At 35.6% G+C, this 13,207-nt stretch overlaps 1 protein-coding gene across 2 annotated transcripts in view; it reads right to left on the bottom strand.

Moving 5' to 3' along the window:
• Window positions 1–13,207, bottom strand: part of LOC131689098 (somatomedin-B and thrombospondin type-1 domain-containing protein-like) — a 203,424-nt gene that overhangs the window by 37,954 nt on the left and 152,263 nt on the right. Inside the window, exon 3 of one of the 2 annotated variants that reach the window (XM_058973909.1) lies at window positions 10,795–10,989. The exons of the other annotated variant lie outside the window; for it this stretch is intronic. Coding sequence (XP_058829892.1) covers window positions 10,795–10,989 — 195 coding nt within the window. The remainder of the gene's footprint in view (window positions 1–10,794; window positions 10,990–13,207) is intronic. 2 annotated transcript variants of the gene reach the window in all.

Below are 13,207 nucleotides of genomic sequence, written 5' to 3'. Positions count from 1 at the left end.
AGAGGATCTACACAACAATTGTTAGACCAATACTGGCATACGGGCGCAGGTTGTTTGGTGGCAGAAGGGAGAAGTTATGCCAATCCAATCAAAGTTACACCATCCAATCAAAATTCTCGGTAACACACTCTTGAACATAATACCACCATATGTGTTTCTGAAACAAGAAGCACTTTCTTGTGCATACCGTCTTAAGGTTACTGGGCTCTGGAACAGTAACCCAATGAATCGTGCAACTAGCCACACAAGACTATGGTTAGTTGGGATGAGTACACACTGCTCCCAGTGACCATACACGTAGTTTTTTTAGTTTTAAATTTTGAAACATGTATAATTTGCATTGATAACATAAAACTAGTTTTCAAAAAAGTTTCCCAAATTAAATCCCCAGAAAAAATCCAACCAGACCCTTCTATAAATAACTCTACTGTACTTGTCGCTTGAGAACCTGGAAATGATACCTAGGTTACATGCATCAAACAAACGAATTTGATGGAACTGAGCTGGGTTCTCGCAAAACAGGTCTAGTTTGAGCGAACCTGAAATATATTTCAGTTATATATTTCATTTCGGGTTTTCAGTTCAATGGCGCATAACCTAGGTTCGAAGCAGGTTTCAAGGAAACCGTTTGACAGCAGCTAGGTCCGAAACTGAGTCCGTTTAAGTTTGAATAAAAGGCGACATAGGAGATTGTCAACCTTTGAGAATGGAACAATAAACAACACATTCAATGAAAGAAGCCATCATTAGTTCTGCAGTCTAAACAATACTTGAAACCATTATTATCTTCTGTTACTACTTTCACAACAAATCGTAAGTATCCAAATCGCAAATCCTGTTCAAGAGCACAACCATTTGCAGTCCGTCACAGACTACAACGGAGGGTAATACGTATTGCTGAGCTGGTAATTTGTTTCGGAACTGCATAATAAATTATCCAACTTTGCCCATAAAACGGCCACTTGCGCCGGAACTTTTTACTCCTCGGAAATCTGCTGTTGTCCCTCTGGGATCTGTTGGTTACAAATGTGTGCATGTGGTTCTGTTAAAAAACTTTTGCTACTTCATTATGTACCTGCAGTAACAAAGTGGAAATGGGCCAGCAAAATTGCCAATTGAGTGGAAGCTGGCTTCGGTTTTAATGTGCCCAGCAATGCTATAAAATGTATTGTCGGAATCGTTTCTCTATGCTAAACTTTTTCTATCAGCAAAAGACTTTATAAAAAATAATATCTATCAATGCTATCCAGAAAATAAAAATTTAAATAAACCAAGGCCTTCGAAACATGTTTCATTAACGCATTTAATTTAAAGTTTGCACACGTGCAAACCATCGCCTGTTCCGTGGAACCTGGGAGTGCCAAAGACAACCACGATTCGGAAATTATGCCGTCAGCCTTCGTCAGTCATCACAAAGTGGTCGACAGGACTATAGGAGGAAGGGAACGGAAATAATAAAATATAATCATCAATGACAATCCAGCATACTCAACTCACCCACTTTTTACACACGACACCGGCAAACAAACAAACAACTGATTCATCTTTTGATTGATTGATATTGATTGCCTTCCAAAGAAGTTTTTATTGCAAGTGTTCTTCAAGGCTGCTGCCAGTTTCAACCATCAGTAGGCAAGCATCTACTATGGATATGTTGTTGACGTGATGAAAAGGGTAACGATCGAAAAATTGTGCATACATATATCAATCACAGCCTCCACAGGTGAACGAGTTACGTAAGGAATCGGAACAAAGAGCCTTTTGCTACCTGAAGGTACGATGGTTATTTTTATCATATTTCTATACATGTTAGGTACTCAGGGTTAATCCTTCTTCAATTTGGTATCGTTTTTATGGCATTCAATTAAAAGGAAATTACTAGAGCAACAGCATTAAAGAAAGAAAGCAAAGCTGTGTCGTAGCAGTATAAAAAATTATAAATGGCAAGGACTCTGAGTCGAAAAATGTCATTTTCATTTCCGAAATCAGAAGAAAATGACAAAAGAACGATGTTGCAGTCGTTATTCCCAGGTGTTCTGTATAGTGGCCTGAATTGTGTGAATATAATAAAAATCAGAAAATATTGGCTCGATTGGCACATTCCCCAGGTTATTTGTATCTACAGGATCTGAATCACGAGGTATTCTAATGATTATCTGTGTTGTACAAAGTACAACGCGCGAGTGCTCGTGTTACAAAATTTGGCGCGAGTGCCAGAGAGTTAAGAGACTACACCACTGTGGAGCTCGAAAAAAAGGCATATTTCCGGAATTGTTCATGACGCGATAAGAGATGAATCGTAATCCTGTTAAATGGGATCTACAACATAAGTAAAGAATCACAAAAAATTCAAGTAATTTCAACACAAGATGGCGGCTGTACAGCAGTTTCCGCCATGCGCGCTTTTTTTTCAAGGGCCACGGCTGGAAAACTTCCACCCGTATTTTTTTTACCTTGAGCCAAAAACTAAAGTTTTCTGATTACCTATGACAATAGAAAGCAATGGACGCACTTTTGAGTGAAATGCCGTGAAAAATCGTGACAAAATTGCTAATTTAAAAAAAATTAAGCAATAAAAATTTAAAATCCTACGACGTCGCTGGAGAAATCAATTTACAATATGACGAATTTCGCGCCAAATCGTATTCAGAGTTGGCAGCCCCCTCTCAGATTCTAATGAAACTTTCTGTACAGGAAGACGTTGTCACAAAAGCCACTTTGCATATTTTGTTTTTTTAATGATCTAGACTGTCTTTTGAAAAGGGCCAAACTTTTTTTTACCAATTTTTTTTTCAAATGGCTATAGTTTAAAAATGACAAATCCTACAAAAAATGTTGTAGGAGTGGTTTTCACAAAATTAGTCAAATTTTCAAATAAAAATATTGAAAAATTTCTTCATTGACTCCTACACTGGAAAAAGTTGATTTTAAAAATTTAAAGTCGATTTACAAAAAAAACCCATTTTTGATTTGGATGAAATTTTGTTCCAAGATAGAATTTGTTCTCTACCTACCGTCAAAAATTCAAGTTAGTCACTTTTAAGGAAAAAAAGTTATTTGAAAAAAACTTTTCCTTGTCCAAACTGAATTGTTTTCTTCGGTGTATTTTTATCGAAAACTAAACTCATGAAAGTCATAATCATCTCAGAATCCAATAAAACTCAGTTTGTGATATTGTCTAATTTAAGCATATTTTTATTAAGGGGCATATTTTTATTAAGGGGTTAACTACTTTTTCATTTTTCATTAAATCGATTTTTTTTATTACTTTATCTGAAAGTACAACTCCTTGAGAATGTTTTCCTATAAAGATGCGAGAAATAGATCAAAAGTTACAGCGCTTCTAAGGTAATTTGAAATTTTAAACTTGATTATCTCGAAATGTCGTTTTACTAAAAATGGTTTTTCCGTGATCACGATTGCCGAAAAACTACTTAATCAATTTTCTTAATTTTTTTCGATTGATCGTAAGTAATTTTTCTCGTACTTTAACGATTCCTTTTTTATTCATAATTTTTTGTTTCATGGATAAGAATTTTTTAATACAATTTTAGTGCTTAAAACAACTACTAAAAACGTTCTCGAATGCAGGAAAAAAATATTATTTATTCAACTAATCGTTAAGGTACGAGGAATACTCATTCACTAATGGATTTTTTTTTAGTTTTAGGATTTTAGATAATCTGTGATCACCGCAAACCTCTTAAATAAGAAAGGGTTTCGGGGAAAAGCCATAACTCCGCCAACTATCAATTTATTTTTATAAACTTATGCTTGTTTATTTTACTGAAAAATGTACTACCTAAATATTACAAGTTTGATTTGATGATATCATTGTTTTATTCCTTTACGTAAATTCAAACTTCCTTGACATTTTTATCACTAAAAGGTATGTAACCCCTTAACCCATTATGTCCTAGCGTATGAAATTTCATACGCAAAAACAACACATTTCTGGATCATACTTGTTATACAATAAAGCCGTTTTCAAACTTCTGGTCTTCTGTGAATGTTAACTAATACCCTATAGTTTATAATGTGTATGCTCAATAATCATTTTTTATTAAATTCCATTGTGTTTTCGAATGTCAAAGTTGGATAAAATTCAAACCAAAATGTGAACAATACATATTATTAATTTTCTCTTCTAAATCACTAGTTCTTGTTTCGGATTGTGAACGAATGGCCATAAGAGATGTGAAAGATGTGGCTCAGTGCGAAAAAATGGAAGAAATTGGTGAAACAATTGCAAACATTCTGCTGGTAGTTCAACGTATGAAATTTCATACGCTAGGCTGAACCGATATCTTTTTTCCCAAGGCAAAATTATTTCCTCTTTAGGATTAGGAGGAGATTTACAATTTTCTCGCTGATTTTAAAGTTGAATCAGTACATTTAAGGCTAACAAATGCTTAATACGTAGCAAATCATACCTGGTTCTACCCGGAATATTTTTTATGTAAATTCTCGTAAGAAAATGTTCTTTTTCTTAAAATAATTACTAAGTTTGAGGGAAAGATGGTTTGATGCAACGAACCAATCATGAGACGAAACGGCACGAGAGAGGAGAGTAGTGTTAAAATCATTGAAAAAAGCTGCTAAATGAATGATCTCGCAAGGTTGAAGATATTATTCGATTTTATGCTGAGTATAAAGATTTTAGCCGAATTTTCTCTGTAATGATTTTTTGATACCCTATCAGCCCAGCGTATGAAATTTCATACGTTAGTTTTTTTCGCAACGAAACGGTCCAAAGTGGTTATTTTATTTTTCCCATACTTAATTCGGCATAATATGAGAGCTCACGAAGTATTTTATAAATTACCAAAAGTTTTAACATAGCTGGGTTATAATGGGTTAATTAAGAATCCCATTGAAAAGAATTTATATTGTTAAACAAATATTCCATTCTTACTTTTTATTTTCTTGTTTAGAGCTGAGGAAGAATCAGAGAAAGAAATAACCACCACAACATTATGTATTGAATATATATATATATATATATATATATATATATATATATATATATATATATATATATATATATATATATATATATATATATATATATATATATATATATATATATATATATATATATATATATATATATATATATATATATATATATATATATATATATATATATATATATATATATATATATATATATATATATATATATATATATATATATATATATATATATATATATATATATATATATATATATATATATATATATATATATATATATATATATATATATATATATATATATATATATATATATATATATATATATATATATTACATTTGTCTTAAAACTACCTTCATGCATGCTATTTTGTATTATTTCTATACAAGAAAAATATTTTTGGTTCATCTTCTGAATTAGAATACCTTTTCGTCTCTACTTTGTCCCCAGGAATAGGCACAAAACTGGAATTTTTGAGTTCCAGATATTGTTTTGGCGTTATTATACAGCTCTTAGAGTTCTTCTGAGATTTTGTTGTACTGTTCAGTGAATATGTAGCAGAAAATTTATTTTGTGATATTTTTATCAGTTTGTTCAACTGCCCAATGAATGAAGATTTTTTTCAATATTTTTATTTAAAAATTTGACTAATTTTGTGAAAATCACTCCTACAACATTTTTTTTTTGCAGGATTTGTCATTTTTAGACTATAGCCATTTGAAAAAATGGTAAAAAAAAGTTTGGCTCTTTTCAAAAGACAGTCTAGATCATTTTTGGAAAAGCAATGTATGCAAAGTGGCTTTTTGTGACAAAGTTCTCATGTACAGAAAGTTTCATTAAAATCTGAGAGGGTGCTGCCAACATTTGTTCGAGTTGGCGCGAAATTCGTCAATATACTGTGAAAATTTCAAAACGATCAAAAATCATTTGTTCGAGTTACATTTCCGACCAGCTCAAAAAAGGAGTTTCGAGAAAAACGCGGTTAAAATTTTCGGTACACTCGAAGTTTACGTAAGAGGCCTTGCGGCAGAATTGAAAATTTGAAGTTGGGATATCATTTTTAACATCCTAAATCACATTTTGGACAAATAAATAAAAATTCGGCTTTTTTACAATTTTACAGTAGTGTAACCCCTTAAGGAGTTTCTCCAATAAGTATAGAGACATACACCGAAACGTACACGCCGCACCAACTGCTTACTATAGACCGCTTAAAAGTTGCCAGTAAGTTTGTAAACTAGTACTTGTATTTGCTATTTGCGGTAGAAATAAGCCTCTCATTTTGTTTTAAACGTAAGGACAATTTTTAAAACAGAATTTAATTGATAAGTGTAGCTCTTTAAACATATTTTATCAATTCTGTAATCTAAAAAGAATTGTTGAATTTTACTGAATATGGTGAATTTGACACCACTTGCATCTGGTATACTCAACAAGGACAAAACGTTGCATAACGCTGGGCTGATTTTAGGAACAACTTATGTTTCCATTCAGACCTTCCTTATGCAAATTTGCGATATTATGACAGATCGGCTAAGTACGGTGTTTCATGAAGCGGGGCCGTTCCTTTCGATCGGGAAAGGCCGCGTGGGTAAATGCGCCAATATTTCCTAGGTAAACATAATAACATCGATAAAAAAAAATTTAAAAAAATTGACGGTCTGAATTGCCTCGTAGGGAGGTTCGAATTTCCCGTACATTGTAAAAACGTAGAGTTTTGAATAGGTAGGCCCGAATAGACCCGGCTTCCTCTAATATACCAACAACACTCAACTTGTAAATATATGTTTTGTTTATGACCCAAACATTGTAATGCCCCAAAACGCATGTATTTCAGAAGTTAGGTTACGGGACCTAAAATGGTTACAATGTTTTGTCCAGTGTTGTTTTCATGTTCTTGATGTTTCTTATATGATGAAACTGGATAAATTCGATTTCCAATTTTTGAAGTCCCACTTTTTTTTCTTTCAGTAAATATTCCATTTCGTTTTCATATTGCATTCAAAGGTTGTAATATCGATATTCGATATTATATTGAATATAAGCGCACAAGTCGCCTTTAGATTGAAAATTAAAGATTATTTGAAATATTGTTTTTTTGCACGATTTATTGGTGCGGCAGATTTTTTTTATATATTCTAAAAGAAGTTTTGGGCATTCGTTTATAGCGAGTGGTTCGGGGAGGCGGCGAAAGCGAACATGTACATGTTAGGTACACGCAGAACTTTATTTATTCCTCGATAGCATACTTTTCTATCTGCCTCTCGTTTCTTCAGCTGTAAAGATAATGCATTAGACATATTCGGTCTAACCACTTATCCAATGCTTACTGGAAGTTTATACTAGAAAATACATAAAAATCAAAGCAGAATAAAAGAGATGGGAATAGAAAGTATGCTAACTCTGCATATTTTTATTTCGCAGTGTAATAAAAACAGGGATTTCGAAGACGGCGCCGGTAGTTATTAGCAAGTATATGTCGTGATGTCGGTGATAGCCATTCAGAGCGAAAAAACTCAACGGATAATAAATTTGAATAATAACAATAATTGTCATTTTCATCATTCGAAAACACAAATGTTTAATACCTTGATTGTTAGGTAGTTTGTTTAAACATGATTTCATAATTTTCTTTCGATTTTGATTATAGAGGTACCTTGGGAATAAAAGCTTCTTTTCAAATTTCCTTACAAAAATCTGCAATCCTATTCTCCAACCGCGAAATCACTCGAGCCTATTAATATGAGCGGTACAATACATTTGTATTTAATTTCAATGCCAGGCATTGTAAAACCATCAGAATAGAAAACATATAGATTGCACGTCGCTGTGACTACAAACTACCGTAAACTACGATATTGAAGTTAACAAGACAAAACTGAATTTTAAAATTAAAATTATTTTATTTCCACAGGACAAGAATGTACTGTGGTTAACACATACTTTGATTGGGAAACCCCCACAATACAAAAATATTCACGCACATATTTGTCGTGGTAAAAATGTTAGAACCAAACGATAAAATTGAACACACAATATAGGTTACCAAATGTCCGAGGCTCTTCAAATATCTTCGGTTGAGGGGGTGGGCGTAGCGTATTGGTAAATCGATTGTCTTGTACGCAGCGCACCTGGGTTCGAGTCCCGACCCCGCATATAGGGTTAGAAATTTTTCATAAGAGATTTTACTAACCCGAAGAGGCGAATGACCTTAAGGTTAAAACCTCTATAATCGAAATAAAAAAAAATCTTCGGTTCCTTTCGAATTTTGTACACGTTCATTTTTTTTTAAGTTGGAGTGCCTCTACGGAATGAAATCTTCAAGATCGTTTTGGTTTGCTGCTTGTAGACGACGAATTGCGACTTGTATCGTGCCCGCAGATGATGTCGGTTTTTAAAACACCTTTTGCTGGATCCGCCATTTTGGACGCCATGATGAAATCTTAGTAAACATTTTGCAGAATAGCGCACATGTCTAAGATATTTTACTTCTTAAAAAAAATTATCAAACATTAGGTACTTTTTGCACAATTATATAAGAGGACCCCCTTAAATTCTATATTATTGAACTATTTATCATTATCGCAACATTGTGATGTACCAACAGAAAACAATTTTTTTTCGTCGAGAAGCGTCTCACTCTGCTCTTGTTCTATGTGCACCTTTACCAATAGCGCATGCCATGCCAGGTGTCCGTCTTTCTCATCCCAGTTTTGAAATGACGGTTTTGTGCCTCTTTTTCACAACCATTTTAAACTTCATTCTGTTTTTCATTTTAGTGGTATGGGTGACCGGGGCTGGTTGGCCGAAGGGGTTGGTTGGCCGAGTGCCTTTTACGAAAAGGTTATTATGCGCAGTAGCGACATCTATAGTGATTTTGATGGGGTATTAGGTCACCAATGTACCGACGTAATTTCAAGTGTTTTGGTGGTGTCGTTTGTACAGGAGCAGTGTTCTTTTTTGGCAATAGTGAGTATATTTCTGTTTCTGAAAAATAATATGTGTAACGCGAATCAATTTACATACGATTTTCAATAACTTTGTACTGCTAGAAAGGGTATTCAAACTCCAACAAAATGGTATAACGGTTACCAGTGTAACCTTATATTTGTTTGTGTAAATCGTGATTGTTCTCGAAAATATACATTGGGGTACGTTGACAAAGTTCTGTGCGGGACTGGTTGGCCGAGTTGTAAATTTAGTGTAGAGTAATGTGCACTCTGGTATTGGTGAAATGCCAACCTTTTTCAAAGCAAAATTTGATATTATGCTAATATTGATTATTATAAGGAAAAATATACAAGAAAAATAAGTAATAAAAATAATTTAAAATTGTTACCAAATAGAAATAAGAGATTAGAAACATTAAAAGTCGGAAATTATTTATAAAAAAGTAAATTCCGATATTTCATTAATTAAATGCCAAGCAAGTTTCAAAGTCCCTGGCGTGTGCCGCTTCAATCCTGAATTTTTTCCTCCTGAGGAGTTTCTGGCAGGATTTGTCACAGATCGACCCAACCCCAGACAAAACTCGTCCATTAACATAGAATCTGCTGCAGATGTAAGCCTCTCTGAACACGTCAGACCTCTTCCCAAGGCGAGTTCACGATCTGATTCGAAGAAGTGGCAAATTCGTAAACGCAGATCGTCTCAAATTTTGACCGATTCCCCAATAAAAGCAGGATTGGAGGAGCAGAAACATGAAATCAAACGTAAGCGTACGCTATCGGAGGAAAAAAAATCAGCTAGAGCTGGTAAAAAGTCACTAAAGCTGCTAAAAGTAAGTCCAAAAAGGTTAAAAAGACTAAAAAGTGAAGAGTGGATTTTATTTTCCTTACCTATATACGAAAAAACGATATTTTTTTGAATTAAAAGTTTTCCACTGATACATTTGACATGTTTAACTTTTTTTATCAAACTCGGCCGACCTACCCCAGCCCTGGGGTTGGTTGGCCGATTTTTCTTTCCGCTTTTTTGTAATAACTTTTCCCCTGATTTTTTCATGAATGAAAAAAATACATAGGGTGATGAGCCCATTTACGCCATGTTTCTATTATCACCCTACCCATTTGAAGCCGTTGGTTAGAGCAGTGTCTGCCATCTTTGTTCAACGCATTGAGTCAAATGGTAGCGCAACAATAGGAGCACTCGATTCGAGTTTTCGTTGCGCTCAAATACGAGAATTTCACTGTTTTCAGCGCATTTGTGTTATTATATTGGTTCTTAATAACGAAGCAAAGCTGTTGATGTCAATTTTTTCGCATTCCACTGATTGTAGGCCGAGAAATTAATGAATTAGTAAGGCACCCTGCTTAGTATGGTGAAAATAGGCACTTTACCCTATGTCCTCAAGATACAACATCTTCATGACAGCGCAAACCGGTTTTCAAAAAGTCTAACCAGAATGAGTACAGAAATTCCGAAAGCAAAACTCGGCCAACCAGCCCCGGTCTCCCCTAAAAGTTTCTATATTGATGGAATATGAATACAAATTTGCGTATAATTTGTGGGCAATGTATTAATGGATGAGTAGAATTTGTTATTTAACTTAAAGGTGTCCGTTTTAGGCACAGTTCCCCTACCATTATACTGATTTCAAATTTTCTTCTGAAAAAATCAAGCTCCATCTCTTGCAAGACCTTGGAGTATGGAGTAAAATAGTAAAGAACTCCCTTATTTATAGTTGGGTAAGGAACCGTCTGAACTAGCAGCAGCTCAGCCCGCCCATCTAAATCCCTCAGGGAACAGTGCACTAGCAGCAATAATGAATTTTTAAAAACTACATCCAACAATCCAATGTACATATACTAACTTACCCCCGAGTAGCCGTAGTGTATTGGCGGTGCGGCAACTGCTTCCTTGGCAGTCACGTTTTTGCACCAGCGAAGGACAGTGCTTGCCGCCGTTGTGCACTTGCTGTCGAATGGTTCTGGTGCGGGAGGACGTCCCAGGGCCACACACCGCGTCGCACTCACTCCACCGGCTCCACTCGCTGACAACGCAATCGATCACTGGAAATACAAACGAAACAGGCCCGTGAGACCGGATATTATCTATCCATCAGATTGGGTGGAATTTGAGAGCGATGTAAATTTTAGGAAGCGCTGAAAGCAATCTGCTGTACGCTAGAAAGTAATATGTCTCGATTTATTGAAAAATGAAACAAAAGGCAATACGTGTTGACCAAACGAAGTTCATTTATCATTCCATTTCAGAAAAATGGCAGTTTTCCGATATAAAAAGTTCAATAACGGTTTGGTCATTTTAATTTCGTTTTTATAATTCTCGTCCGTTATTGAAATATATTGTACTATATGCAACTTTAGGAATGAGTAATGAATTATTGACAAGTGATTGATCTGATTACTGATAGAAATGATTTTGTCTTCATCTGTCACAAACTCGGCTCGTGACAATGCGATGTTTGATGTAAAACTAGTCATTACCACTCATCCGTACCGTGACTTTCAGCCAGTTCGGGTGTCTTTTAAATCTCGGTGCGGTGTGTGCATAGACGCTTTGTATCGATTTCTACAATACCACATTTCTCAGCCTTTTGTTTGCGCAGTGTGGAATAAACAATAACCAGCTATTTAAACTGAATTAGCGCATCGTGGGAAACCAGTTAAAAGATAAGTGACCTTTACCTTCCTTGGCATATGGTGTCGATGGATCCCTCCCCGGAAGTCAAATAGAACGGCTCAGAACTGTGTTCGAAATATCAAAGACAAGGTCACTGGTCACTGCTAACTAATTCAAAACAGGCAAACGCTTGTTGCGAGAACTTTACGCTGAACGGTATATTCCTGCAGTAAGGGTGCAGATCGAAGGCGTCGCCTCTGTCGGTCGAATAACTAATAGTTCCGAAAAAAAATCACAAACATGAGTAGATACTGATCCGTAGAATCAAAATTCCTATGATGTAACATATTATTGGTTTTTCTGGAACTTAATTTATCGCGATGTTCGAAGCTGCGAAATTATCCCTTCCCTACTGCATTATCGGTAAATTATCGCTATTCCTTGAAAAGTGAAAAGTCTGGTTCCTGCCTACTAAAAATGAAATTGATGTGTAATAAACTGCTTGTCATGAATATGAGGACATATATCAACCTCTTGATCCTAATTGTGCAGGCTAAAGCATTCCCTTGCGGGATATCTACTTGAGCGTCTAAAAGTTTTAGGAAGATGGAGAACATTTTCTAAACTTCCTTGAAATGGGCGGAAGATGTACCTCGACAGGGTTCCGTAAGCGACATCCCTTTGAAGTGCTGCATTCAAACCGAAGCAAGTAGCTCCTGGTCTTAGAGGATTAAGCTCAAAGAAGAAGTTACCAGCACTTCCGAAAACCTTAAGTGTTTCTTTGTTTCAGTTCGAGAATAATCGTGGCATGGAATTATCAAACTCTCGGACACTCTTTTGTTAGCTTTTCTACCTACAGAAAGAATATTTTTAAGGCAGTTGACTCTTAAATGCCCCCCCCCCCTTTCATCGATTGTATCCTTCGCTGGCTAACTCATCGAACGAGGTAACGGATTGATCGCTGTTGTACAGTGGAGTTGCAGAAGTATCATCCCAAAAATAGATTCTTTCAAATTTTTAATAAATAGCCTGACAATTTTAAACACGAGAGAAATGACACGGACTCCTCCCACACTAGCACGCCCAAGCGCATACGTTTTATTTCTCTGCTCAGATTGGCTACAGTTAGATTGCACGTGCAAGGCTTCCCCACTGAAACGACCATCTGCCGATCGTAGTCTTAATCACCTACAGCTCAAGGCCATCGGAATCCAATAATGATTGGAAGAGTTATGTTGTCGTGATATCCGGCAAATTCCGATTCACTCAAAAGCTTCCTCCGGAGGAATAGTACAGGTTTTTGGCTGGCTTGATTCTAGACACCGCGAATCAACTCAGACTAAACCAGTACCCGGCGCGAACACTCAAACTTATACGCCGCGGCTAATTCGGTAGCGGTAATTCGTCGTCCCAGAAGACCTTATACCTACTAGGACGACGAATTACCGCTAGCTATTGGTACACGATGGTAGAACCGCGCATGAAGAATTTGATGAAAGCCAAAAAACATGGTTACTGGTACCGGTTCGTTGATGTCTTATTGCGAGAAACATCGATGAGCACTCTTTCGGACACGGCCCAACGTATGCAAAATCGAAACACTACTAACGAGAGCGTGGAATGTTTAACCGTTGGATATTCGGTTTC

The sequence above is a fragment of the Topomyia yanbarensis genome, chromosome 3 (assembly GCF_030247195.1).
Source record: "Topomyia yanbarensis strain Yona2022 chromosome 3, ASM3024719v1, whole genome shotgun sequence".
In the NCBI taxonomy this organism is placed as follows: Eukaryota; Metazoa; Arthropoda; class Insecta; order Diptera; family Culicidae; genus Topomyia; species Topomyia yanbarensis.
This window is presented reverse-complemented; position numbering and strand designations above follow the sequence as displayed.